General features: G+C 41.3%; 1 protein-coding gene across 1 annotated transcript in view; it reads right to left on the bottom strand.

Moving 5' to 3' along the window:
• Positions 1–9039: 9039 nt before the first annotated feature.
• Positions 9040–25760, bottom strand: part of ap1s1 (adaptor related protein complex 1 subunit sigma 1) — a 74211-nt gene continuing 57490 nt past the window's right edge. The window contains exon 5 of the mRNA XM_036134506.1: positions 9040–9124. Within this exon, the coding sequence (XP_035990399.1) occupies positions 9116–9124 (9 nt within the window). The 3' untranslated portion in view covers positions 9040–9115. The remainder of the gene's footprint in view (positions 9125–25760) is intronic.

Raw genomic sequence — 25760 nt, 5'->3', positions numbered from 1 at the left:
ACTACTGGTCCCACATTCAAAAACTTCATATCACTTTGTTTATTGGATGATTCTGCATCATAAAGGGAATTGGCACACCTTTCGTTTCCCAGCTACTTTTTGCGCTACATGGCTACAAAGGTTAAACCTTTCTTGTTAAACTCCTCCTACATTTTTTGTGCAATCCACGCAAAACTCCATATCTAACCGTGTAATGGAAAAATAAAACAAGTTAACGTGCCATATGTTTTAATTTTGACTTTTTCGAAAATGCTAAACTAAGTGATTGTTAGCTAGCTGGTTTTAAATGTAATTGCTGATTATTCTAAAACCATAACAGATTTTAGCATGTCCTCAATAACCCATAGTCCAAATAAGATTTTGCACACGTGACCCGCGTTTGAGGATCATCCATCACTAGGGGGCACTGTGATGTCAAGAAATTTACTACACAAGAATGGCTGATCGGATTTTTACAAAACTTTATTTATTCCCTTCTAGTCATAGCCCTGAACTAAAGTATTAAATATGGTAATGATTGAAACAAGTGGGCGGGGCCTATTTCCAAAAGCGAGAAAAAAAAACCTTGAAAACCAGAAAAATTCACCTGAAATCAATGTTTTGGTGTAATGAGCTCAGATTTTCAGGATGTATTCCTTGAATAAGGTGTAACAATTCTCTCACTGCATGTATTGAAGTTTTTGAAAGTTGCTCACTCTGATGTTTTTAAAAGTTTAAAAGTGTAAAATGGAAAAATCGATGTATTTTCCACAAACATTGTTCTAGGCCAATTTAAAATGTGGACATTTGTTGATCATATGCTGACTAAACATGGATTTCAGTTTGGCAAAAACTCCAGAATATTTTGAACTATTTACAAGACATTGAAATTTACATGTACAAGACTATAAAGTTTAATATTTCTTTTCTCTGAAACCTTTTTTATCAATGGCCTGCAGCCTCCACACCACACAGAGTGACAGCTGGTCAGAATGCTGTCTATGGTGCTTCTGTAGAAGGTCGTGAGGATGAGTGGGGGCAGGTGGACTCTCCTCATCCTCCGCAGTAAGTACAAGCGCTTCTGTGCCCTCTTCACCAGTGACGTAGTGTTCACACACCAGGTGAGGTTGTCTGTGATGTGCACAACCAGGAATTTGGTGCTGCTGACCACCTCCACAGCTGAGCTGTTGGTGAGCAGTGGAGCGTGGCGAGGCCGGTTCTTCCTGAAGTCGATGATGATCTCCTTCGTTTTCTCCACGTTCAGGATCAGGCTGTTGTCTCTGCACTGGCTCACCAGCTGCTCCACCTCCTCTCTGTAGTCCCGGTCACTGTTGTCTCTGATCAGGCCCACCACCGTCGTGTTGTCTGCAAACTTTAAGATGTGATTAGTGGTGAACCTGGGGACACAGTCGTGTGTCATCAGAGTGAACAGCAGGGGGCTCAGGACGCAGCGATGGGGGGAGCCCATGCTGAGGGTGATGACATCAGAGGTGTTCTGTCCGATCCGGACCGACTGAGGCCAGGAGGAGAGGAAGTCTAGCAGCCAGTTGCGAAAGGGTGTGCTGAAGCCCAGATGTTCCAGGTTTTTCACCAGATGCTGTGGGATGATGGTGTTGAATGCTAAACTGAAGTCCAGGAACATGCTCAAGGGGTGGGGTGGGGTGTGGGTGGGCTTGGAGCCCGTTAATAACTGCTTGCAGTTATAGTTCATTATTATTATTCTCTGCTAAAACACGTTCTGCAGACCTCTCAACAACTAGGGGGTGCTATAACCAAGGACAATGCGTTTCGGCCTGTAACCACAGTACAGGTCCCACACTCAAAAACTTTGTTTACTGGATGATTCTGCATCATAAAGGGAATTGGCACACCATTCGTTTCCCAGCTACTTTTCACGCTACATGGCTACAAAGGTTAAACCTTTCTTGTTAAACTCCTACATTTTTTGTGCAATCTGCCTAAAACTCCATATATAACCCTGTAATGGACAAATACAAGTTTTCACAGCGGATTTTTTAATTTTGACTTTTTCGAAAACTAATGTTAAAATAAGTGATTGTTAGCTAGCTAGCTCTAAATGTAATAGCTGATTATTCTAAAACCATAACAGATTTTAATATGCCCTTCATAACCCATACTCCAAATAGGATTTTGCACGTGTCCCGTGTTTGAGGATCGTCCATCAATAGGGGGCACTGTGATGTCAAGAAATCTACTATGCAAAAATGGCTGATTGGATTTTTACAAAACCTTCTTTATTCCCTTCCAGTCATAGCCCTGAACTAAAGTATTAAATATGGTAACGATTGAAACAAGTGGACACATGCAGACTAAACATGGAATTCAGTTTGGTAAAAATCCAGGCGATTTTGACCTTGACAATGAAATTTTCATGTACAAGAAGAATGTTTAATTTTTTTTCCTCTGAAACTCTTTTCTCAATTAGCATGACAAAAATCAAGTGCTTAGACAAAGCACTCTTGGTAATCCGTGAATATATTCAGAATTTTAGAGCAAACCGTTGATTTTTAATGCATTTATTACGTATTAGGGAAAAATATATAACAAAAAAGAATTTTCAGAAAATGATGTATGCTGACATCTGCTGGTGAAACAAATATACAACTGGTTGCAGGATGCATCGGTACTTTGTGGTTCACACTGACCATTAATTGCGGCGCACACTGCACCGTCAACCAAAACAAGACCGAAGTAAGTGACGGTGGCTGGCGAAACAAAAAATCAATTCGTATAACAAGCCTGTGCAGAGTGGGAAACGATCACAAGTAAGCAGAGTGGCAGCCGGTAAGAACAATTATGTACTCTGTGACGGATCGGCGCCTGTTAGAAGTTGATTGGTCCCGGACTGTATGCAGTTAGCATTAGCCCAGCCAAAGGCAGAATGCTCAGCTGATGCAGCTTGTATTTCATTCATTGTTGTTTGGTTTATACGTTCTTTAAGATAACATCTGCAATGTCCTCTGATCTTCTAAAATAATGCATAGATGAACTGATTTTTTTTCCTGTTCTGTCTCTCTTCGAGGTTGGTCGGTTTTTCTTCAGCTCTACAGAGCTCCTTATCTGCTATTTCCCTGCCCCCTCTCTCCTGCTATTTGCTTCGTTTTGCGTCTTTTGTGCCATTTCCTTATAGCAACCAAAAGCTCTAATGAAATTATGGATCTTGTCAGCTGGTCTCTCAACGCTATTGATCAAATTTTTTCAACTGGAAAGCAAAGGACCGGGGAGCGTGCCTGTCCCGACGGAACTTTTTTTGCGGGATACATCTTGGACCCATGGGCGAAATGGTCAACGGTGTGCCTCTCAATTCTTTCTGTTGAGGACGTCGAAGATGTCTACTTATTCGGATTTATGATACTTGGATTCCTGTTTTTTGTCTCAGAAGATATCTAATGTATCAGCACCTTCAGAAGCTGCTGTCGGTCAACATGGCCTTGAGACTGCCGGCGGCAGTCAACGTGATCACTAAGGCGTTGAATGAACAGAACTGTAGGCTGGATAAGCTGACTGCGGTGGTGGTACACAGAGGTGAGATGGGATAAAACCTGGAAGTGTGAACAATAACTAACCCGTCAATTGGAATATTGAAATTGGATCCAGGAGACAGCAACAAAAAGACTCTAAAGCTGAAGGAAAAGTTGGTTTCAGCTTGTTTCTCATAATAAATTCTGTTTTTTTCAAATCAGACTTCCCACTATCAAATTCTCCCCCGAGTTGTTTTGGCGACATCGTACAAATCCCCTGCCACCCCTCACCTTTCCTGCTGACATCTGTGGATGTTTTTCTGAACTGTTGGCTGCCGGATAAGACCAAGGACAAATGGCCTCTGGAGAGCTCCACGGAAATATAAACATTTTCACCCATACAGACACACATAACTGATGCTCACAAATACAGATGAACTGCTCCCGACCAGTCTCAAATGTTGACCTTCTGCATATATGTGTCTCGTGTTATTTGTGCTTCTCGTGCAATGAGTTTTTTTTTGTCGGATGCTTCACTCTGTATTTGTGAGAGCATAAATTGTCAAGCATCTGTCCTTTTTTTCTCCATCCACTTCCCCCATTTTGTTGTAATCTTCCTTCAACAGATCAAAGGGCAGCGCCTTGTGGACACAGTAGTGTCCTTGGCAGCACGGCCTCATTGAACCGTTCCCCCCCCCCCCCCCCGAAATGTTTGTGATGTTTATGTTATGGTGATGGTACTGAAACAGCAATTTCCCTCTGGGATTATTAAAGTATATCTGATTCTGATTCTGATAAAATATGATGGGGTTTTTCAAATGCTATTTTTGGTGATTTGATAGTAATTTGTACAAGTTTAAAGTTAAAACATCTTACAGGTAAACAAGTAATTTTAATGGGATATTATGGCCATTAATTAACATTTATAATTGCCAAAAGAATATAATCTAAAGGAATATAATTTAACATTCACAAAATAGATTATATAAATTAAAGTAAATGTAAGGTTGTGTACTTATTTATGATTAGAATATTAAGGTATTCAAACATTTTGATTATGTACTGTCGAGTTTGAATGGTGGTGTTTATTATTTATGGGATTCAAGTAGAGAAATTTAAATTTACATTTATTTCTTTAAGGTTGGGTATCAGTTTGTTTTTCTTGAGTAAATATTAATTGACTGAGAAATTATTTACATGATTTTGTAATTTATTTCTTATTTGTTGGTTTGCTTTAAGGTTTTTACCTGCATTGAGACAGTTTTGATCACCTGTCTTCACAAGCATATTCAAAAATAAAGAGAGGAAAAAGGGAATCTTGTTGGTTATTGAGTGGAATCCAGCTGTTTAGAACTGCGTAATCTCTCCCATCCTTTTCAAGTGGGGAAGCTGCACAGATTGAAGGCATACCTTGACACCATTTTGTCATCAGCTTGCTGATTTGCTGATTTTGATTAATAACAGGCATTTGCTGAACTGCAAACTGAAAAGGATTGGAAAACACCTAAAGTGAAGTACACATTTGTTCACTTTTTTTAACCCATGCCACTGCAAAAAGTTCCTTAATGGTGCCAACAATATATAAAGGGATAACTGAATCATAGAGTTTGTTTTCTTTATCTGGACCGACAGATTACCTGCTCAATGTGAACTTGCAGACGTGCGATTTTCTGTGTCTGGAGGACATGTTGAGGTTGAGAAAAAGCAAAAACACATATATAAAGATCCATATTTATTTGGTTATTTATTTCAAACTGTTTTTTTATAAACAAAAGTAACATTAGATAAAGAGAAAACGATATATACATAACCAAGAACAGAACAGAATACCACTACTTTTCGGTTTGTTAATTTCTTTCTAGCCCTTTTCACTTATTTAACCCTTATCTCAGTTTAATAAAATATATATATTTCAATGGAACACAGAAGTTGTTCCATTGAAATAACACGGGGACTGCTCCTTTATTCACCATTCTTCTCCCACCAGCAGTCTTGGGCTGAAGAAGCTGATCGAGAGTGAAGTGAAGGCTGCAAACTTTGCTATGCGGGGTTGGCTTGAATTTGTCTCAAGGAATATTTACAAGCCACCTTTTTAAGTCAGGATGCACCTCATTGATGTTTACTTAGAGGTTTTTATGTTATGATACAGATTCACATTGTCATGTTTTTTTAGGTGTTTGGCCCACATGCGGACACGGTTGGGAAATAAGGAGCAGTTTAAGATGTTTATTAAAAGACTGCAAACAGGTAATTGCTCACAAAGTGAGCCACAGACTAGTTTGGCAACTCATGGGTAATTGCTCACGAAGTGAGCCACAAACGAGGAACGGAACGTCAGTATTGGAGCACTGCAGAGAGAGAAGAGACAGGTTAGCGTGAGTCGAATTGGGGGAAATAATCTGTGCTGCTATTGCTCACTTACCGACCAGGAAAGATAAATCCGGGGAGGATGAGTGAAAGGTCGGATCCTGCTGCACTCTGCTTTTCCGATGGTTACAGTGACTGAGCGACAGGTGGGCCGGCAGATGGAACGAAGGCGGGGAGCCTGAGCAGCACCACAGCGAAGACGGGTTAAAGAGCAGCTGAAGGAACCAGAGTGAATCCAGGGAACAGGGTCTCTTGTCCGGATTGGTAATACCAATGGGGCTCGAGGGGAACGCCAGAGCAGAATCTGAGCAGCGGGGATTCAGGAACCAGTCCTCAGCACACAAAGTCACACAACGTCACACAATGTGACAGTAAAACTGCCACATTGAAGAAACTTGGGTTATTTGCAGGCAGAAGGGAACTCTGCTTTGTTCTGCTTCTTGTTCTCCTAGCTGCTGTAATTACAGAACCTCTTCTAGTATGAACTTTTACTTCAGTCAGTGCACAGCCTGACACCAGTGCTCATGTTTATGTATGTTAATGCTAGACTTTTGAGTCAAGACACGGCTCTACAGGTTGCTGTATCTCACTGCTAGTTTCCAGCCCAAACCCAGCATAAGACCTGCCCAATTTAAAAGAAAAAAAAAAACAAGCCCAAATCTCAAACTCTCTCATGTTAAAAGCGCAAAAGTATTAAACACATGACACAATCAGTCAACCAAATAACACACAAGATCACTTTAACAATCATGATATATCAACCGGAAAAAAAATCAATAGCTTCCCAACATGAGTAATAAATCTACCTTAATATAAACGTAATTTATCTTACAGAATACAGCTCAATCAAACATTTCTCTTTCAAACAGCCATGAAATAATTTCAAGTTGATCAGAAGAACTCAACCCCTCTTGGGGGATTAACATTGACAATACAATTTCATAGTGACACTTGATTAACCATTATTCTTTTCTTGTTTTGTTATAACAATCAATATTATTCATTATAACTATTATTTATTGATGATGTCAGATTCGACGATTTAAAAAAATACATTGACCAGTAAAATGAGTTCAATGAGATGGCATTTTATTAAAAGGGTTTTAGTTTTCTTCCAGACATAGACAACTATTTTGATATATACTTTGTTAGTAATTCTTTCTAAAGGCCCAACAAATGTGAAAAGCTTCCCAAATTTTTACAACCTGCCCATAAGCTATTTTTGTTCCAGCTCATTGTGTTCAAAAGAAGCCTAATTGGGTGGAAACCTGCCTAATTTGTTAACACTGACTAAACTATTACTTTTTGTTTGTTCGATTTTTTTAGATTTTGGGATTTTATTGAGAGTTTCTGTCTTAACACTGTAGGAGTTGTCACAAAGCCACTGTTCAGCCTGAAGCATATAAAATGCTTAAGTGTGCCCCTTGAAAAAAATTGAATGCCCCGCGCCTCCCCCCCTTTAATTTGTTTCAGCAGCCGGGTCTGTCCAAGCATGAATTTGAATTGCTCACAGCTCAGATCTCTCGTTATTACAACGTGACGCGATTAAAACTATTGCCTAGCAACTTGCATATGATGAACGATTAGAGTGAGAAAGAGATCTTTACATCATATAAAGTCAAGATTTGTCTTTGGATGAACCCGGACACAGCACGCACACACAGAGCTAGTTCTTAGAAGTGAGTTTATTGAACAGGATGGAAGACATATGACAAGAGGAACCAGAGTCTTTTTATGGACGGAGATGAAGGGTGCAGAAGTTGGCTGACGGGAGGAGTAATGGGTGACTGACCGGGAGGAAACTCTGGAGCAGAGGACTTGAAACCGAGGAACAGCTGCGGTACTTGACCGTCGAGCAGCTGCAGAACTTGAGACCGTGGAAACAGCTGCAGAACTTGAGACCGTGGAAACAGCTGCAGAACTTGAGACCGTGGAAACAGCTGCAGAACTGGAGAACGTGGAACAACTCAGGAACTTGAGAACGTGGAACAACTCAGGAACTTGAGAACGTGGAACAGCTGCGGGAACTTGAGAACGTGGAACAGCACAGGAGACGTGGACAGGAATTGAGAACTTCCATTGGAACAGAGCTGAGCAGAGTCTTAGGCAGTGACTTGAACAAAAACCAAGTTGAAGTAACGTCTTCAGGCTGACTGCAACAAAAACTGAGCTGACACAGGATACTGGCAGAGACTGAGCAGGAGTGAACACTACGGACCGGCAACGAGAGCAGAATGAGGTGAGTTTATAAAGAGGAGAACACAGGTGGCAACAGATCAGAGGTAATTGCAGCCTGACAGGTGGAACCAATCAGGCTGCGCAGGAAAGAGAGAGAGGGGAAGGGAGGCTCAGCATGCAGCCTACAAGCTGCATCCTGACACTACCCAAACATTTATATGATTCTTCACCTTCTGTCAGTTATACCTCTTACGAGTGCTTCTGTGGAACGTGCTAACTCGGGCCTTAAAGCAGTGAAAACTTTGCTAAGGTTGACTATGGGACAAGAAAGATTTGTGGCTTTGGTACTTATGTATGTCCACAAGGACATTTGTTTAGACATCAACAAAATCATAAAGATATTTGCCCAAAAGCATCGCAGAAGGTTGACATTTGTAAACCCATTATCATTGTCATTATAAAGTTAAAGGTGTTGTAGAAAAGAACAATATTCTTTGTCAAGTCTTACTGTTCAATTATAGGCTTATGGTTTAACTTCACCATACATGTTCAAAGGTTTAACTTAAACTTGTTTTTTTTTCTCAACATATTTTATCTCGTTAAAATATATTAAAAACTCCTTTATCACTTGAACCATACCAAACTGTTCTTAATCCTTGGGTCTTTTTAAGTCATTTTCTTAATATAGTTTGTCTGGTTGAAATATATTAGTAAAATACATATTTATAAAAAAAAAATGCTTTATCACTTAACCATACCAGAGACATATGGGTATATGTTCTGCCACTTTTTAATCGATGGCTGATTTATGACCCGGTCCCCCTTGATTTCCGGTCCCCCCCTCCCCATTTCCGGCCCCCCTTGATTTCCGGTCCCCCCCTCCCCATTTCCGGCCCCCCTTGATTTCCGGTTCTCAAGCCTTACCCATATTATATTCCATCCATCCATCCATTTTCCAAACCGCTTAATCCCTCATGGGCTCGCGGGGGTTGCTGGTGCCTATCTCCAGCGTTCACCGGGCGAGAGGCGGGGTACACCCTGGACAGGTCGCCAGTCTGTCGCAGGGCAACACAGAGAGACAAACAGGACAGTTTGTCTCTCTCACAGTTTCAGGAGATCTGTTGAGAAGGGGAGGAGTTGTGTCAAACACATGTGCTGCGTTTGCATGCAGGAAGGGGGGACAATATCGATCCGGCATTTGCGGTCATCAAATTCGTGCAGAGCGTTATCTTATCATTTCATACATCTAACAGCAAAACCGTCCTTTCAATGAGCATGACATCCTTTCACTGTCAGTTAATAAACAAAAACACCGAGCCACTCTTATCTTCATCAACAGAGTGTCTGGTCAGCGCAGATCAGTGGATGGACACTACACTTCCTTGGTCAGCTAGGGAGCCGAACAGGAAACCTCCCTCTTATCTCAATAAACCAGTGACCATCGCGGCTCAATGCGCCCACTGAGCTATATTATACACTGGAGTGCTAATCGCTGGCTGTTAGAACGAGTCGCTTTGAAGCCACGGGCCGCCATATTGGTACTCCCTATTTCCCCCCAGTAACTAGGGAATATGTGCGCTACAGCATCGAATAACGAGGATTTTCTCATGTTCAGGGGGGTCTTAAAACTTTTAAAATGTCAAATGCCATATACTTTTATGTTATGTTCTAAAACTATCAAGTAATGAGAAAGTCATGTGCTGAAATATTTAGCATTTTATTTATTTAAATATATATATACACAACATTTATAAATACATAAATAACAATATAAAAGAACATATATTTACATATATGTATACATATATATATACACATATACACATACTTATATATACATATATATATATATATATTTAATATGAATAACATGTAAAATATTTCAGCACCTAATTTCCTAGTAGTTGATAGTGTTAGTACATCCACTGACTGTAGAATTACCTATGAAACGTTTTCACACAGCCAGAAAACTGCTTGTTGTTGCAACCAAATCCTATGGGATTCTGTGAGAGTAGGGAGGAGCAAGATGGCGGCCAGTGACTTCAGTTTTTCGGCAAAATCAGCACTCCAGTGTATTATATAGCTCAGTGAGTGCGCCACACACCAGGCCATTGTTAGTTAGTGAGCAAAACAGGAAGCGTTTCAACTTATCTCAATAAGACACTGCTCAGCGCAGGTCACGGTATCCGGCATCTTCCTCTGCAAAACGAGGGTCGGTAAAACTTAGTATACCGCTGGAAGTCACGACTCACTCGGTAAACGCATCCTCTCAGTACCAGAAATGTATAAAAATGCTCATTCGGTGCAAGGCAATCATCACTTGGCACCATGCCAGAAACCTCTTCTGCTTCGGTCCTCACTAACGCTCAGATCCATCCCGAGGGTCAGAACGCAAGCCCCAACCCACAACATGGCATACGCTTCTTCGGTAAGTTATCTTTTCTAATGAATAGGCCTATATCCTAACGATTTTTAAGTTATACGTTGAATACAGGGTGGGGGGAATCCTCTCTATGACGCTACTGGTCATGTGATACCGTAGTAATCTTCCTTGGGGAATACCCTTACGCTTTTTGGCTGTGTAACAATATATGTTTAATTATTTTTCAGACCTCACAGGTGTGGAGCAAGAAAATGTAGTTTTAACACCGTCGATCTACGGTAGGATTTACTTTCTAATACGTTGTTTTAACCATTTTCTTTTTATTCTTTTAGGGTTTTTAGATGGGAACGTTCTATAAGGTGAGGAAACACTGAGCAAAAACCTAGCAATATAATCCTTGTGATGGATAGCTTATGAAAAATAAGTGGTTTGTGTGTTCTTTCTGTGGGGTTCCTTGTTTGGTTCCTTAGATTATGAAGGAGTTCTCAGAAGAACTTGAAGTGAAGCACACCTCCCTCAGTTGGGGGAAAGTTGCAGAAATCGGCTTTTTCTTTCGCCCGACGGCTGCAAAATCCTTTTTGCAAAAATAAGGTTGGTTTGCTATTCTACATTGAAACGTTTTACAACATTTTTTTATGTGCATACTGTGTGTTTTCAAAGGGTATTTCTACCACAAAATCCATGATGATTACTACCTCCTCTACAACCTAATCGATGGTAAAGTATTTACTGATGTTTATTGGAGTAATCATTTTTTTAAATCATGATTTTATTCTTGTGTTATTGCCCCCACCCCTACCCCAAAAAAAAAAAAAAAAAAAAAACAGCAAGCGGTCTAACCCAGACAGAAGGCTACAGAGAGATCTGCAATAAGGAAAAGTATCCCTCTTCAGCACACTGTGAAAAGGACAAAGGCATTTATGTGTGAAATGTTTGTCTCCCCTTTTTAGATAATTTTCATGGATCGTTGCCATCAAGGCTCACAATCAGTATAAAATTAAGCATTGTAAAAATGAAAAATGATTGTAGCTATTGAACTTTTTGGTGCTTACTGCTGTTTCTTGTTCTTTCTTCATTCAATTTTGCACAAATATCCAGACATTATTTCTCAATAAACTATACATTAAAAGGGTGGCTCAAGATTTTTGAAGTGGGTTTCTGTTAAAATATTATTAGAAGTTAATCTCTGACCTGCAGTATCAACCAAATAAACTTTATTTGTAAAGCACTTTTCAGTTCTGCCTCACATAGGTTTAAAGAAAGAACTAAACTGAGAGAAAAAGATTATATAGATGAATTAAAGTAATTTATGAGGAATGGTTGAAAAACAGTTGTGGAGTTTAATGAAGAAACTGCATTAAATATGAAAAAACTTAACACAAGCTATCAACATGGAAAAGCAAAATGTTTTAACAGGGTCTGCTGTAATGACACAATTTAAAAGACATAATACAAGATGTTAATAAAAAAATTATGTCTAATGTGTTAGTTGATTATGTCAACTTTCCATGAAGTTGAACTTAGTTATCTGCTGCAGGTAAGATATCAGGGGCTTCTCATTTTACCTCACTGTTGATTCATGTAACACTTCACATACTAAAACTCTGTTTTCTTAACAGAATCAAATATTATTTCTGAATTTTTACAACATTTTTGACATTTGAGTAAAACGTTTAACCTTGGCTGAACAGAAGATGGGTCTTATCGATATATCCATAAATTCTAAAACACGTCAACCAGCTTCTTGGGAGTCTGGGTGGGAAAAAAAAAAAGCCTACTCTGTGCAACCATCACAAACTGAAAACCTAACTGTTCTGGGACTTAGACTGGAGCTGTGTGCTTCGGTCAGAAGAGATTAAGCTTTAGCCTTTTGGAAACAAGCACTGCAGCAGGGTTTGTGGTCAAACAATGCATTAAAGGTTGTGGTTGTAACATGACAAAATGTGAAAAACTTCCAGAGGTTTTGAATACTATCTTATTTATTAGTAAATAAATCTACCTATGTATCGTTTTGTTTATTAGTTGTTGTTGTTTTTTTTTGGAGCCAAGGATTTCGGCATATCTGTTTGAGAGATTGGTTTCTAAATCTGGTTTACTGAATAAAACATAGAAAGTCCACTATTACCATCCTTAAAGCAGTCAGCTTCACCATGATAGCACGTTAAAATTCATTGCGTTTAAATAAAAAGAAACAAAAGTAAATTGTAACAATGTGGTTGTAATTCATCAGATCTTGACTAATTTAACCTTTTTCCTACTAGGTTTCTAAACATTGAATGCTTTTTCTCAGGATTCCAAAGTGTGTATAACCAATAAATCAGTTTTTCTCACTAATCTCTAATTTTGTATCTTAAATGAAATATTTCTTCAAAGGAGCAGCTAAAATGTTCTTTCTTCTTCTTCTTCTAAAAATTAAAGTCACACACTATTACACCCCAAAAGTTTTTTTTTAATATCTCACCTTTTATTTATATATTTCGGTAAACCCATAGTCTCTTACAGACGTTCAATTTATCTTTGGATCCTCTAAAGAATCGTCAAGGTCTTTTCTTAGCTAAAAGCATTAACTGAGTAGGTCAGTAATACGGGGCTGCTAAGAGCAAAATGGATTTAACTATAAGATGTAAGAATGTATAGACATTTTTAGATGATACTCTTCCACTTCATATTTTTGTTTTTGGGTCTCATGTTTAGCTTGATTTCTATATGTTATGCCGCTACTGCTCAATAATTCCCCAATTCTCGGATGAATAAAGTACATCATGTGTTATTTGAGTTTGTCCAAATTAATTGATGCCCTGTGAAAACAGGGCTTTCGCTGTTTAATGAAAATGTATTATAGGCACACCATCACTTTGTTCCTGGTGTACTTTTAATACACGTAACTGCCGTATGCATGTATCAGTTAAATATCAGCTAACGTTCTTACAGTGTGAAAGACTCCAATTTTAAATACATTAATGATGAAATTATATAAAAATGATTTTAGTGTAGTCTGAAAAGTTATTTGAGTAATTTAATTGAAAGTTTTATAATGTATTGATTACATTTTTATGTAAAATGTCACAAAGTAAAGGCTATATGATAAGAAACACTGCACAAAACGATGCGTAATTTTTTTTGTCACTGTTGTTAAATCTGACGATACCAGATGTTCTTTTGATTATTTGACTCCATTCTCATTTCAGTTTCAAATGAACAATCCTTTATAATTTCAGCACATAGTGTCTTGCAACTAGGTCCTCCAAATGCAAACCGTTAATGCTATAAAATAATAACTTGGGTGACATTCGTAAACGGGGCTCGTAAACAACTCAGCAGGTTTTTAACCACTGAAATTAGACCCCTTATAAACTTCATACTATCCATCCTCTTTACCCAACACAGATTCAAAGTCCATCCATTTTCTGACCCGCTTAATCCCTCATGGGGTTGCTGGTGCCTATCTCCAGCATTCACTGGGCAAGAGGCGGGGTTCACCCTGGACAGGTCGCCAGTCTGTCGCAGGGCAACACAGAGACAGACAGGACAAACAACCATTCACGCACAAGGAGAATTTAGAGAGGCCAATTAACCTAACAGTCATGTTTTTGGACTGTGGGAGGAAGCCGGAGTAGATTCAAAGTCTGATAAGCAATAAAATATTTTTCTGCAAGATTACCCTAAAAGGAGTAATAACCGGTGGGTTTTTATAGCATATATGCTGTAAAGTGACACACACACCCTGACCTATTTGACACCTTAGCCCATAGCCCAGAAAAAAGTGAGTGCCTCATTTTACATTCAAGTCCTCACTTTACTAGTAAAATTAGCAAAATTATTTGTCGCTCAGCTGCAATACAGGGAGGCTAAAGTTACTATCCACACTCGTATTGTATGTTGGGTTCTTACAACTGCAAAATACAACTTTAGAAAGAAAAAAACTGAATAATCAACAGTCCTGGGGGATTGTGATCCCTTTCATCCGTACTTCAGAGCATAAACGCTGAAAATATGCTAACTTTACAGGTTAAAATCTCTTAAAAAGTCAGAAGATTGCTACCGTTGGCATATCTGTGGTGAAGCTCAAAGTGGACGTTCAAGCTTCATTTGATTAAACATTTACGCCAATAATTTGTAGATTTTATCAAAGCGGTTGAATGCAAACTCTATAAAACAGCGGCATTCACAGAGGGTTGCTGGATCTAGTTGTGTTTGTAAACTAGATGAAAACTAAGAGAAACTTCCATCCTCCACAAAACTCCACCTTTAGTTCAGGGTTCATCCTTAAAACTCTGCCTTAGAGAAAAAAGAAGGAAAAAAAAAGAAGAAAACTCTGCCAGTGTTGTAAAACCAGTTTTACAACACTGGTTTAGCTGTTAGAGAGTCTGGTGTTCTGCGGCTGCCTTTGATTTCACAACAAAATCCAACAATTTTGTGTTTGTCAGCAGTTTTGTCGAGTAAAAGAAGAAGTTTAGACAATTACTGCCATCATTCAACAAGAAAAAGCCACTTCCAAACCTTGACCTAAGCTCCCCCTAACTAAATATGACCCCGGATAGAAAGCCCCAGCCTTCTCTAGTCGTACACAAAAGCAAGACCTCAAATCTGAATTCACAACAAGCAGCAACGGAAACACATTTTGTCTTTTTGTATAAAGTAATGTAAGTATTTCACTCTTTTTAGTTACAGTTGGAAAAAAGAAAGAAATAATGAAACCACCTTCCAAGCAAGAATCACTGAAATTTAAAGCTAGATGTATGAAACAACAACTTTAACACAGATGATAAACTCTACATTCAAAGCCAACTTAACTGGAGAAATGCACACAGAAGTGTGGGCAAATAGGAAAGTATTGTATATATTGCATTTTACAATACCATAACTCTTATTTTAAGCAAGTTTGAATGACCAGTTATCATCATCAAGTATTTTACCTTGCAAACATTTATATGTAAAAAGCACAGTACGTGTTGAGCATGTGCTGCTGTGCAGGTTGGTGTAGGTGACAACATCTGAACACCTGAGCTTCATTTGAAATGATTAAAAAACTAACTTTGAACTAATGCCGGTCATCTGTGTCACAGAGCAGAGTCTGAGTGAGATTTGTTGCTAATTCGTATTTTACGAGGAATTTGCTTTGGCAATACAGCGAGCAAACATAGAAGTAGTGTGAACAATAAAAAACGAATCAAAGCTGTATAGGAATAGGCAAGAACACCTATTTGCAGAGGAAGAAATGGCAGATGTTTACACACTCATTATTCCGAGTTTGTGTTGCATTGCAACAGATTGAGATCATTGGGATTCAAGACAGAGAAAGGCAAAAAAAAACTATGTGGAAAAGCTGCCACCACCATGTTTCACAGTGGGCATGGTGCATACAGGATGCGGTGTTAGTTTTCCAGCCCACCAGTATTTTCAGTGATCAGACACTGATCTGGCCAGATCAGACACTGATCTGGCCAGATCAGACACTGATCTGGCCAGTGTCACACTTTAAATGGGACTAAAGACTATTTCAATATATAATATGTCATAAAGGTCGGATTTGCAGTGTAGGATGTGCCCGGGAACCCTCCAAATAAAGGCCCCTTAAAGGCATCTGGATCAGACATTTAAATTACCCCAGTTGACTCCTCTCCTCTATCTGTAAAAACCAGACATTTGACTTCTGAGTAAAGATGGAAGGTAGCATAGGTCTGGTTTTACTAAGGCCACAAGCACTTATGTGGCCACAAGCACTTATCTGCAAATGAAAGATAAGCTTACTCTGCCATCTCATATCTTTTACAGTGTTATTTCTAAAGGCAGATAACCCTGAAAAATCACCTCTGGATTTTTATTTTGCGATTGTCTCAAAAAGAATTTACAAACTGAAAGGTATAAGAGGCAAAGGCAATTTGGATAAGCAAGAACCAAATATAAATATAAATGAATAAATAGAATAAATAAAATAAATAGAATAAATGGAATAAATAGAAATGTACAATGGATGCAAAGGCATTTGTACTACTTGAACTGTTTTGCATTTTGTCAAATTATGATTACAAATGTCAGTGTATTTCATTGGTATTTTATGACATTGACTCGTACAAAGTAGTGCATAATTGTAATGTGGATAGAAAAGAATCTGTGGTTGTCAGGATCCTGTGTTGTGTTTCTGTTGATTGGACTCACCTGTGTTTAATTATCCCCGTTGTGTGTGTGTGCGCGTGTATATAAGTTGACTCAGTTTGTTTCCCCCGTCGTCGGGTCATTCTGTGATCACCCTCTGCGTCCTCCTGTGGTTTCCCCGTGCTGTTGCTGCCAGAGATCTTGTAACTTTAGCTTTCATTAAATATCTTTGTTTAACCCCATGCGCCTGCCTCTGCCTCGTTGCCGCCTAGGTCCTCGCCTCCACAATCCTGACAGTAATGACCCGACCCAGAGAGGGCCAGGCAACGGGGCTGGATATAATCGGGCTGTTTAATCAGCTCTGGAGACAGAGGGAGAAGGTCTCCGCGCCGTGCTGGACTAACGCCTCGCAAACTTCCCGCGGGTGTCAGCCACCGGCGCGGGGCAGGCATGAAGGACAGCGAAGAAGAGGAAACCCCGCGTCGTGCCAGGCTGACGCACCGCATTCCTCCCGCGAGGGTCAGCCACCGTCGCGACTCATCTTTTTGCTTCCCTTCACTGCCGCCCAACATCCTTCACCCCGGCTCGGAGGCATCCGACCGCACCTCCTCCGCCCGGCAAACAGCAGCCTCTCATCGGCCGGTCTGCGGGGAAAGCAGGGGCGTATAAAGGAAATCACAGGATGGTGCCCAGGCCCCTGCAGCAGCCCCAGTCCAGCCACTCCGAAATGGATAATTGGGATGTCCAGCCTCCTTTAGTTCCAAGCTGTCCAGTCTGTGGGACTTCTTCTATGGAGACAGAGATGATCTGTTCCCCAGCTGGACCATTCCTGCTGCGCACGCCATGGCCAAAGCCTGCGTGGGTGCGCACGCACCTTCATCGACCTTCGCCTCTGATGCTGTCTCCACCGCTGCCTCACCACCAGCGGTCTCTGCATCGCAATCTGGTTTCCCCAGGCGCAGACGCCGGCCATCCAAGGTCCTGCTCCGCCCGCCACGGCCAAAGCCTGCAAGGGTGTGCACGTCCCGCCGCCGCCGGCCTTCGCTGACGTCCCGCCGCCGCCGGCCTTCGCTGACGTCCCGCCGCAGTCCGAGGCCGCCGACGCTCTCAAGTCCCGGGAGGGGTTCCAGGGGGACCCGCGTCCCTGCCACGACGCTCCCGAGTTCTGCAAGGCGCTCCAGGAGGACCCGCCTCCAGTCTCCACTCCCGAGTCCGGCAAGCCGGTCCAGGGGGACCCGCCTCCAGTCTCCGCTCCCCAGTCCGGCGAGGCGGTCCAGGGGACCCGCCTCCAGTCTCCGCACCCCAGTCCGGCGAGGCGGTCCAGGGGACCCGCCTCCAGTCTCCGCACCCCAGTCCGGCGAGGCGGTCCAGGGGGACCCGCCTCCAGTCTCCCCTCCCCAGTCCTCTGAGGGTCCTGCTCTGGAGCTCCACGTCTGGCAGACCGGGATGAAGCTCCGTCACCGGCCGCCTGAGACCCTGCTTCGCCCTCCGCGACGCCCGCCGAGGACCCTGCTGCTTCACTGCCGCCGAGGTCGCCCTCCGCGGTGCCTGCCGAGGACCCTGCTGCTCCGCCGCCGCCGAGGTCACCCTCCACGGTGCCTGCCGAGGACCCTGCTGCTCCGCCGTTTTGAGCCACCCGAACTCTTTGTTGGACTCTCCAGTCCTACAAAGTCTGGACCCAGACGAGGGGATCCAGGGGGACCCGCCTCCCTGCCATGACGCTCCCGAGTTCTACGAGGGGGTCCAGGAGGACCCGCCTCCCTTCCACGACGCTCCCGAGTTCTGCGAGGCGGTCCAGGAGGACCCGCCTCCAGTCTCCGCTCCCGAGTCCGGCGAGCCGGTCCAGGGGGACCCGCCTCCAGTCTCCGCTCCCCAGTCCGGCGAGGCGGTCAAGGGGGACCCCCCTCCAGTCTCTGCTCCCCAGTCCAGCAAGGGTACTGCTCTGGAGCTCCACATCTGGCAGACCGGGATGAAGCTCCGTCACCGGCTGCCTGAGACCCTGCTGCTTCGCCGCCGCCGAGGTCGCCCTCCGCCACGCCCGCCGAGGACCCTGCTGCTTCGCCGCCGCCGAGGTCGCCCTCCGCCACGCCCGCCGAGGACCCTGCTGCTTCGCCGCCGCCGAGGTCGCCCTCCGCGGTGTCTGCCGAGGACCCTGCTGCTCCGCCGTTTTGAGCCACCCGAACTCTTTGTTGGACTCTTAAAGTGACTTGACTCATAAGTATTTATCAGCACTAGCCATGATTTTAAATTTATGAACTTCTAGTGTCTCTCTACCCCTGGAATTCAGCATCGACAACAGTGTCCAAAACAAGATTAGAATTACAATTTTAACCAGTGTTGTATAGTAACGAAGTAAAAATACTTTACTACTGTACTTAAGTATATTTTGGAGAACTTTATACTTTTCTCGAGCATACATTTTTTTTATAACTTTTACTTCACTATATTTCTGAACTTAATTGCATACTTTTACTCTAATACATTTTCAATGTTTGGTTTAGTTACTCGGTACAAAAAGAGAGACTCGCCAGTGATTCCCGTTCGGAATCACAGGCAGACTCGCAAGTGTTTTGACCCCACCTACTGATTGACTGCGACAAAGTCGGGACTTGCCTGGGCTTATTTATGACCACCAACAGGATAAGAAGCTGGTTCAGTGGTAGGGCAGGTTAAATTAACCTTGTGGTATAGGTAAAGCATCTAATAGCAGAGCGTTTTCTTAACTAAATGATAACCTGCAGGTGTATCTATTAGCAGGTTTACCACTTCCTGTAGGTTGGCTGGACCTGGTTTATCAATTAACCTTGTTCTTAGTATACACCCCCTGGTCTAAATTTTGCCTGCACTTGGTTGTGTACAATTTAAAAGTATATAGCACTGGTCTTGGTCTAAATTTCTCCTGCACTTAGATGTTTATATTATTTTAAGTGAATTTGACTTTTAAAGTTTACCAAAAATGTAATTCAAACTGCATTTGCTTTGTTTTACTTCTTACTTTTTATTACATTACTTGAGTACATCTATTTTTACAGTAATTTTCATACTTAAGACATTTCAGGTACTTTAAGACGTAAACTCAAGTAACATTTCAGTCAGTGACTTGGACTTTTACCAAAGTCATATTTTGGAGCGGTACCTATACTTTTACTTGGAGTTCTGACTAATTAGTGCCCAACAGGTGTGACAGATTGCTGAGAGAGTGGAGGGTGAGCTTCTTCTTTTTTTACTGGTGTCTTGCAGCCAAATGGAGTATTATCGCCACCTACTTGATCTTTAGTTACTTTTCCTTAAATCCTTAGGTTTAGTCCAGTTTGTTGTAGATAAGATGACATGATCTTAAGCACCATCTTTCCGTATTTATTTGAGAAGATATTTGTAATGTTCAGTTGTTTGATTCCTTCTTGTTCCAGTCCATTCCTTAGATCCATTCTTTGATTTGAGTATTTAATACACTCAAACAGCACATGTTCCACAGTTTCTGGAATGCTGAAACTATGGAGGCTTGCCAATAATATGCTGCATAAACCGACAAATAATCAGTTTTAAACACCTTAACTTTTAATTCGGGAATGTCAAAAGCACAGCTTGTTTTTCCATTCTCTGGATTTTTTTACCCATCCGTGAATACATGTACATAATACCCATATCTCTCATGTATCAAAGTGTTCACATAAGCTTGTATACTTAACATGTTATTGCTTGAACTAATCTTTTTTAATAAAGAAAGATCAACACTAGGTTGAGGAAGTAACCATGATGGTATAGCTGGCATTAATGTAGACTAACGGCCCAATTATTGATCCCTAACTCCTCAATTATCTGAATAATTCCCTTACTAAATACCTCCTTTTTAATTTTACTACTTTCCTAACTTTCAATTAGTATTTTTATTGTTACATGTGTTTCTTTTGACTTTGTAAATTAGCCCAATAATTTGCCCTCAACTGTTTCCTTCTAAGACTTAATGGAATTTTTCCAACGTCCACCTGAAGCGCCAATACTGGAGTTGATTTTACTGCTCCACAACATATTCTCAACGCTTGAGCCTGAATTATGTCCAACCTTTTTAAAGATGAACTAGCGGCTGAATCAAAAACAATACAACCGTAATCTAGAACTGATCTAACTAATGCAATATCTACATTTTTCAACGCCATACGATCAGCTCCCCATACACTTCCTGTTAAACACCTCATAATATTCAATACTTTCTTACATTTATCTTCTATCTTATTAATATGATTTTTCCACGTAAGCAAACTATCAAACCACAACCCCAAGAATTTAAAAACTTTTACCCTTTCTAATCTTTGTTTATACAATTTCAGATAAATATCTTCTTTGACTTTCTTTCTCGTGAAAAACATTGAGATTTCTCAACAGATAACTTAGATCCCCATTTCAAAGACCAATCTTCCACCAAATCAATAGCATCCTAAACTTTCATTACAACATATTCCATCCTCTTTTTCAAATTGCCCCGTCATCTGCAAAAAGTGATTTTCCTATGTCAGGTTTATCATAATAGAAAAAAGTACTGGACTAACGACGCTCCCTTGAGGGGTGCCGTTTTCAACTAAAAATAAATCAGAAATATAATTACCCTCACAAACCTGGAGGGTGAGCTGAGTGAGAGGAGGAACTGAAAAAAAAAACAGGAAAAAAGCTGGACCAAAAACTAAACCATGACAGTTTCTACCAAGTTTTATTTTCATTTTAGAAAATAAATATACTGTTGCAAAATTTCTTCAACTTTTACCATGTTTATACTTAGAAGTATTTGCTATATTAAAATATCTCATGAACTACTAATAAAATTATCAGAATTTGCATAAAAATGACAAGTAGTCGGTATTAGAAAAACAACATATGTAGTTTTCAGACTTCAAGTAATGAAAGGAAAATATATTTAGCCTATATTCATAATTAACAACGTTAATGTTTTGCAACAGGGAGACTTCAGAAATCAACATTAAAAACACAGCTGTCACATGTCCTGTCATGTTCTCCACCCCACTTTCAAATCTCTCTGGTAAAAGAGAAGTTGTGCTTCAATTAGACTAAATAAAGGCTTAATATCTGATACCCTAATGTGCTTGTGGGATGGGATAGCACATGTAGAGATGCTGATTTTAAGACTTTGCATCGGTCTTTTAACTGATTTCCAGATCTGCTTATATCAAGTTATTTTTTCTTTTAACACTTTCAAAATAAAAAGCTATTAAATAAACACCCCTTCAAACTTAAGTTTTCATTAGATATCATGTTGTGTAAAACAATATCCCCTTATGTCATTCTGCTCTTTGTAGAGTAACGCTGGAAGTGGAACGATGGAGTCAGGGATTTTTAGAATATTTAGAGATAAGCTCTCTAGGGAGACGATAGAAAATGAGCTGCAGATAAAAGCTGTTATTAATTTATTTTACTGGGTTTTACATAGGTGCATGCCGGTTTCTCTTTTGTAACTCTGCTGAGTGAGATGGAGAACAGGCGCAAGGGGAGAAGCGCGGCTGAGGATATGTGTTGTGATTATAATACCTGCGGATGTTATCTTAGTTGTCCACACCGCCTCCACGGGATTGCCTAGTAGGCAACGGGCCAAGGCAGGAGTGCCCAAACTATTTCCAGGGCCCATTTGAAAAGAATTTCTCTTCAACCTGAATTCAAGAATGGCACATATTTAGTTTGAAACTCAAAACTAGAGGTAGATGGACAAAGATTACGTACAACTTAGTTTTCTTGTATAGCGGGTAAAACTGAAACAGTTTTACCTGCAAATACAATTTTGAGTAATTTTCACTTGACCGTTTCGCCCCGGTGGAGCGAAAAAGTTTAGACACCACCAATCTAAGGGAAGGGTGGTAACTCAGAAAGCTGCTTAACATATAACAAATACACGGTGCTCCTAGCTGGCCATTTGGAGTTCCAAAACACTGTTAGATATAAGAATGATGAGTGGTGCCATTTTTGTTCCCACGACGTGGCTGTAAATGTTTTTGCAAACAAATGTTTTTTTTCTAGTTGAAAGAAAAGTGTAGAAGGAATGCGGTTGGGTTTTATATTTTTATTAACATTCATTTATTATATCACATTGTAGAAACAATCATTTCATATATCACAGACTCATTGTAAAAACAAAAAAACACTAATTTAATATATCACCAGCTAGTTGTAGAAAACACTACTTTATTATATCACAAACTAATTGTAGAAAAAGTTCATTTCATATTTAGAGAAAGACATTCTTTCAATACGTTGTCATAAACTAATTGTAGAAAACACTCATTTAATATATCACAATCTAGTTGTAGAAAACAATCATTTAATATATCACAAGCTAATTGTAGAAAACACTACTTTAATATATATTTAGAGAAAGATATGACAAAACATGCATGCACTGGTTTTAAGACCCCTGCCAGTACTGCGTGATGTCTTCAAGTTGATCTTTTAATTCATAGTTTTCTTCAACCATCTGATCATAGCTGTCAAGGATTGTATGAAATACCTCCTTGGCCAGGGTCAATTCGTACAGATACGCCTGTACGACAGCGTTGACTGTGTCTTTGTCTTGGTGGATTTTGCGTGCGGCTAGAAACCGTTGAACGGCATCGAAGAAACGTGCGTTATGAAGTACTTGCATTACACCATTGTAATTGCGTTCAAATAACCCGTTCTGAAGCAGCTCCGAACATTCATGGTCTCTCTGACTAGGACGGTTATTATTACACCCATAACATTTACCGCGCATGTATTTTCCGATCGCAGCGTTCAAAAGATGAAGCACCACAGTTTTCACCGCTCTGATGAAGCCGAAGCGAATCCACCCGTCATATTCATCGGAGCCCTCGTCACCGTCTGGTTGCGAAGGGTCTGGGGAGGCTGGATCTCCTTGACCGGAGGGAAGTTCAGAGTCCTGGGATAGCCCCGGGGAGAATGGATCTCCTTGGCCGGAGGGAAGTTGCGAGTCCTGGAGCTGTGAGTGCTCAGACTTAGAAGGGTCCGGGGAGGGTGGAAGATTCGTGGCTTGTGAATCTTCCACCTGGGTTTCTGACAGAGAGGGCATGGCCGGAAGCCTGGCTGGAAGTCCGGAATTCTTATTCGAAAAAAATAAGAACTCGGGCCGTAGTTTCACACCTCCGGGGGGCCTGGACCAGTAGAGGGTTCTCTGCAGCCCCGTCAGAAGACTCTCGCTGTCTGTGTCGCTTTCGGAAGAAGTGGATTCAGGAGTTGGTGAGGGTGAAGGCGGGTGGTATGGTCCCGGGAAGAATTTGTTGCAGTCCGGAGAGCCATGCTGCGGTGAAGGAGTAGTTCATTCAACCACGTAGTTGCTCATGGTTTCAGATGCTAAAAGTCTGGTCAGTAGAGTTGCATGGAGTCCTGATCAAAATATATACTGAGAAGGGGTGTGGTTAACGTTGAAGGGGGCGGTATCGGCTGTTGTGAGGGGGGCAGGCTCAAAAAGCTAGCTCTTTCTTGACCCCCAAAACGTCTCTCCAGTTGCGACAGTCGCGAAACAACGTTGACATCCGGTCTGCTATTGCAGTAATCTTAACCGGTGTTGTTTTATCTCGAGCCTGTCTGAGAGTTGCACGGAAAAACCATCGGCTAGTAACCCCTGTCTTTGATTGCCATGTGGCTGAGAAGATCCTATTTGTCAAATTTGTGTCAGTCTCGTTCAAGCGGGTCAACGCCCGCATGCAGCGTTTAGTGGCGGGTGAATCCATGATTCCATCATCGGTTTCCTTATGAGCCCGCTTGCTAAGTTTAGCAACGGGTGAATCCTTGATTGCGTCATGGGTTTCTACATTCACAACGGGGTATGTCGCGTACGCGTCTTTGGGGCCTGCGTTGTACGTATCTTCAGGGTTTAGTTTGCGAAGCATGACGAGTCTCAGAACAGCCCAATTGTTTGACGTTAGCATGCACAAGGAGTGGATAGGTTGCAGCTTGTCGGTTTCTTGATCCAGCTGATACAGACACATTTCGCCGGTATCGTACTTGAAGAGGTATCCCCATTTACCGCAAGCTCCATAGGGTTCCAAAGACCATCCTTCTTGCAGAGGTAGGGTCGGAGGCATCTGAGTTCTGCATAGAGACAGCATAACCTTGCGAGGGGTCTGCTGAGCTTGCCTATCACCGTCCTGATAGTTGTAGGTCGTGACGGGTGTGTCGGAAATAATAGGTTCAAGCTTGCTTGTTTCGAACGCCATGTTGAAAAGGATTCAATCACTATCCATGCTTGAGAAAGGGACCTTATATTATGAGAGAGGTGACTGGGGGCGGGGTGAAGTACGGGTGGGTGTGAACTCCAGGGGTGGGGGAGGGGTCCGGAAATGGGGGAGGTGTGTGAATTCCAGGAGTGGGAGGAGAGGCCGGAAATGGGGAGGGGGGTCATGTGGAGGTCAAATTAAAAGGGGCGGGGTTTGATAAGGTTTGATAAGGGTCATTCCGGAAGTGGGGTATGGGGGTGATGTGGAGGTCAATTACAAAGGGCGGGGTTTGATAAGGGTCATTCTGGAAGTGGGGGAGGGGCCGGAAGTGGGGGGGGGTCAATTAAAGGTCAATTAAAAGGGATGGGGTTTGATAAGGGTCATTAATCACCCGTCGATTAAAAAGTGACAGAACATATACCCATATGTCTCTCATACCAAACTGTTCTTAAGTCCTTGGGTCTTTTTATTTAATTTTACTAAATAAATATAATTTCTGGAAATAAAGAAAATCTTTGTTTGATTAATTGTTAAGGATAATTTTTTCTTCAAACTACTTTGACATGACCCTTAGGTGCGCACCGGCCTTTGAAAAATCCTGGATCCGCCCCTGAGAAGTGTACATTTCAAGGTCCAGATCGGTTAATAAGCAGCTAATTATAGTAAACCCTTTTGAACATTTGAGTAATCCTGCTAAAACTTGATACCTTAGTAGTCCAAATTTAGAGTACAGTAAAAAAGGAAATGGGATGAGGCTGATTGTGGAAGGAATCACAGTAAATAGGAAAAAAAATTACATATTTGCAAAGACTGTATGCTTTGTTAAAGTAAAATCGCAATATGGACGTTAAAGGCAGCGCTTTCTCTCGTCATTGCTCTCGCCTGTTCCTACTGTTTCTCAGATTGTAAATATCACTATTACGCCAGCCCTGCTGCTAGGGGCCCGTAACATACTCAAAGCTTTAAAAAAAGCAAATTGATGCATTGTAAATTTTTGATATGTGCATATCATGGCAGACAAGATTACAATTACGTGATGTGGATGATGGTTACTGACTGGTA

The sequence above is a fragment of the Fundulus heteroclitus genome, unplaced genomic scaffold (assembly GCF_011125445.2).
Source record: "Fundulus heteroclitus isolate FHET01 unplaced genomic scaffold, MU-UCD_Fhet_4.1 scaffold_84, whole genome shotgun sequence".
NCBI lineage: Eukaryota > Metazoa > Chordata > Actinopteri > Cyprinodontiformes > Fundulidae > Fundulus > Fundulus heteroclitus.
This window is presented reverse-complemented; position numbering and strand designations above follow the sequence as displayed.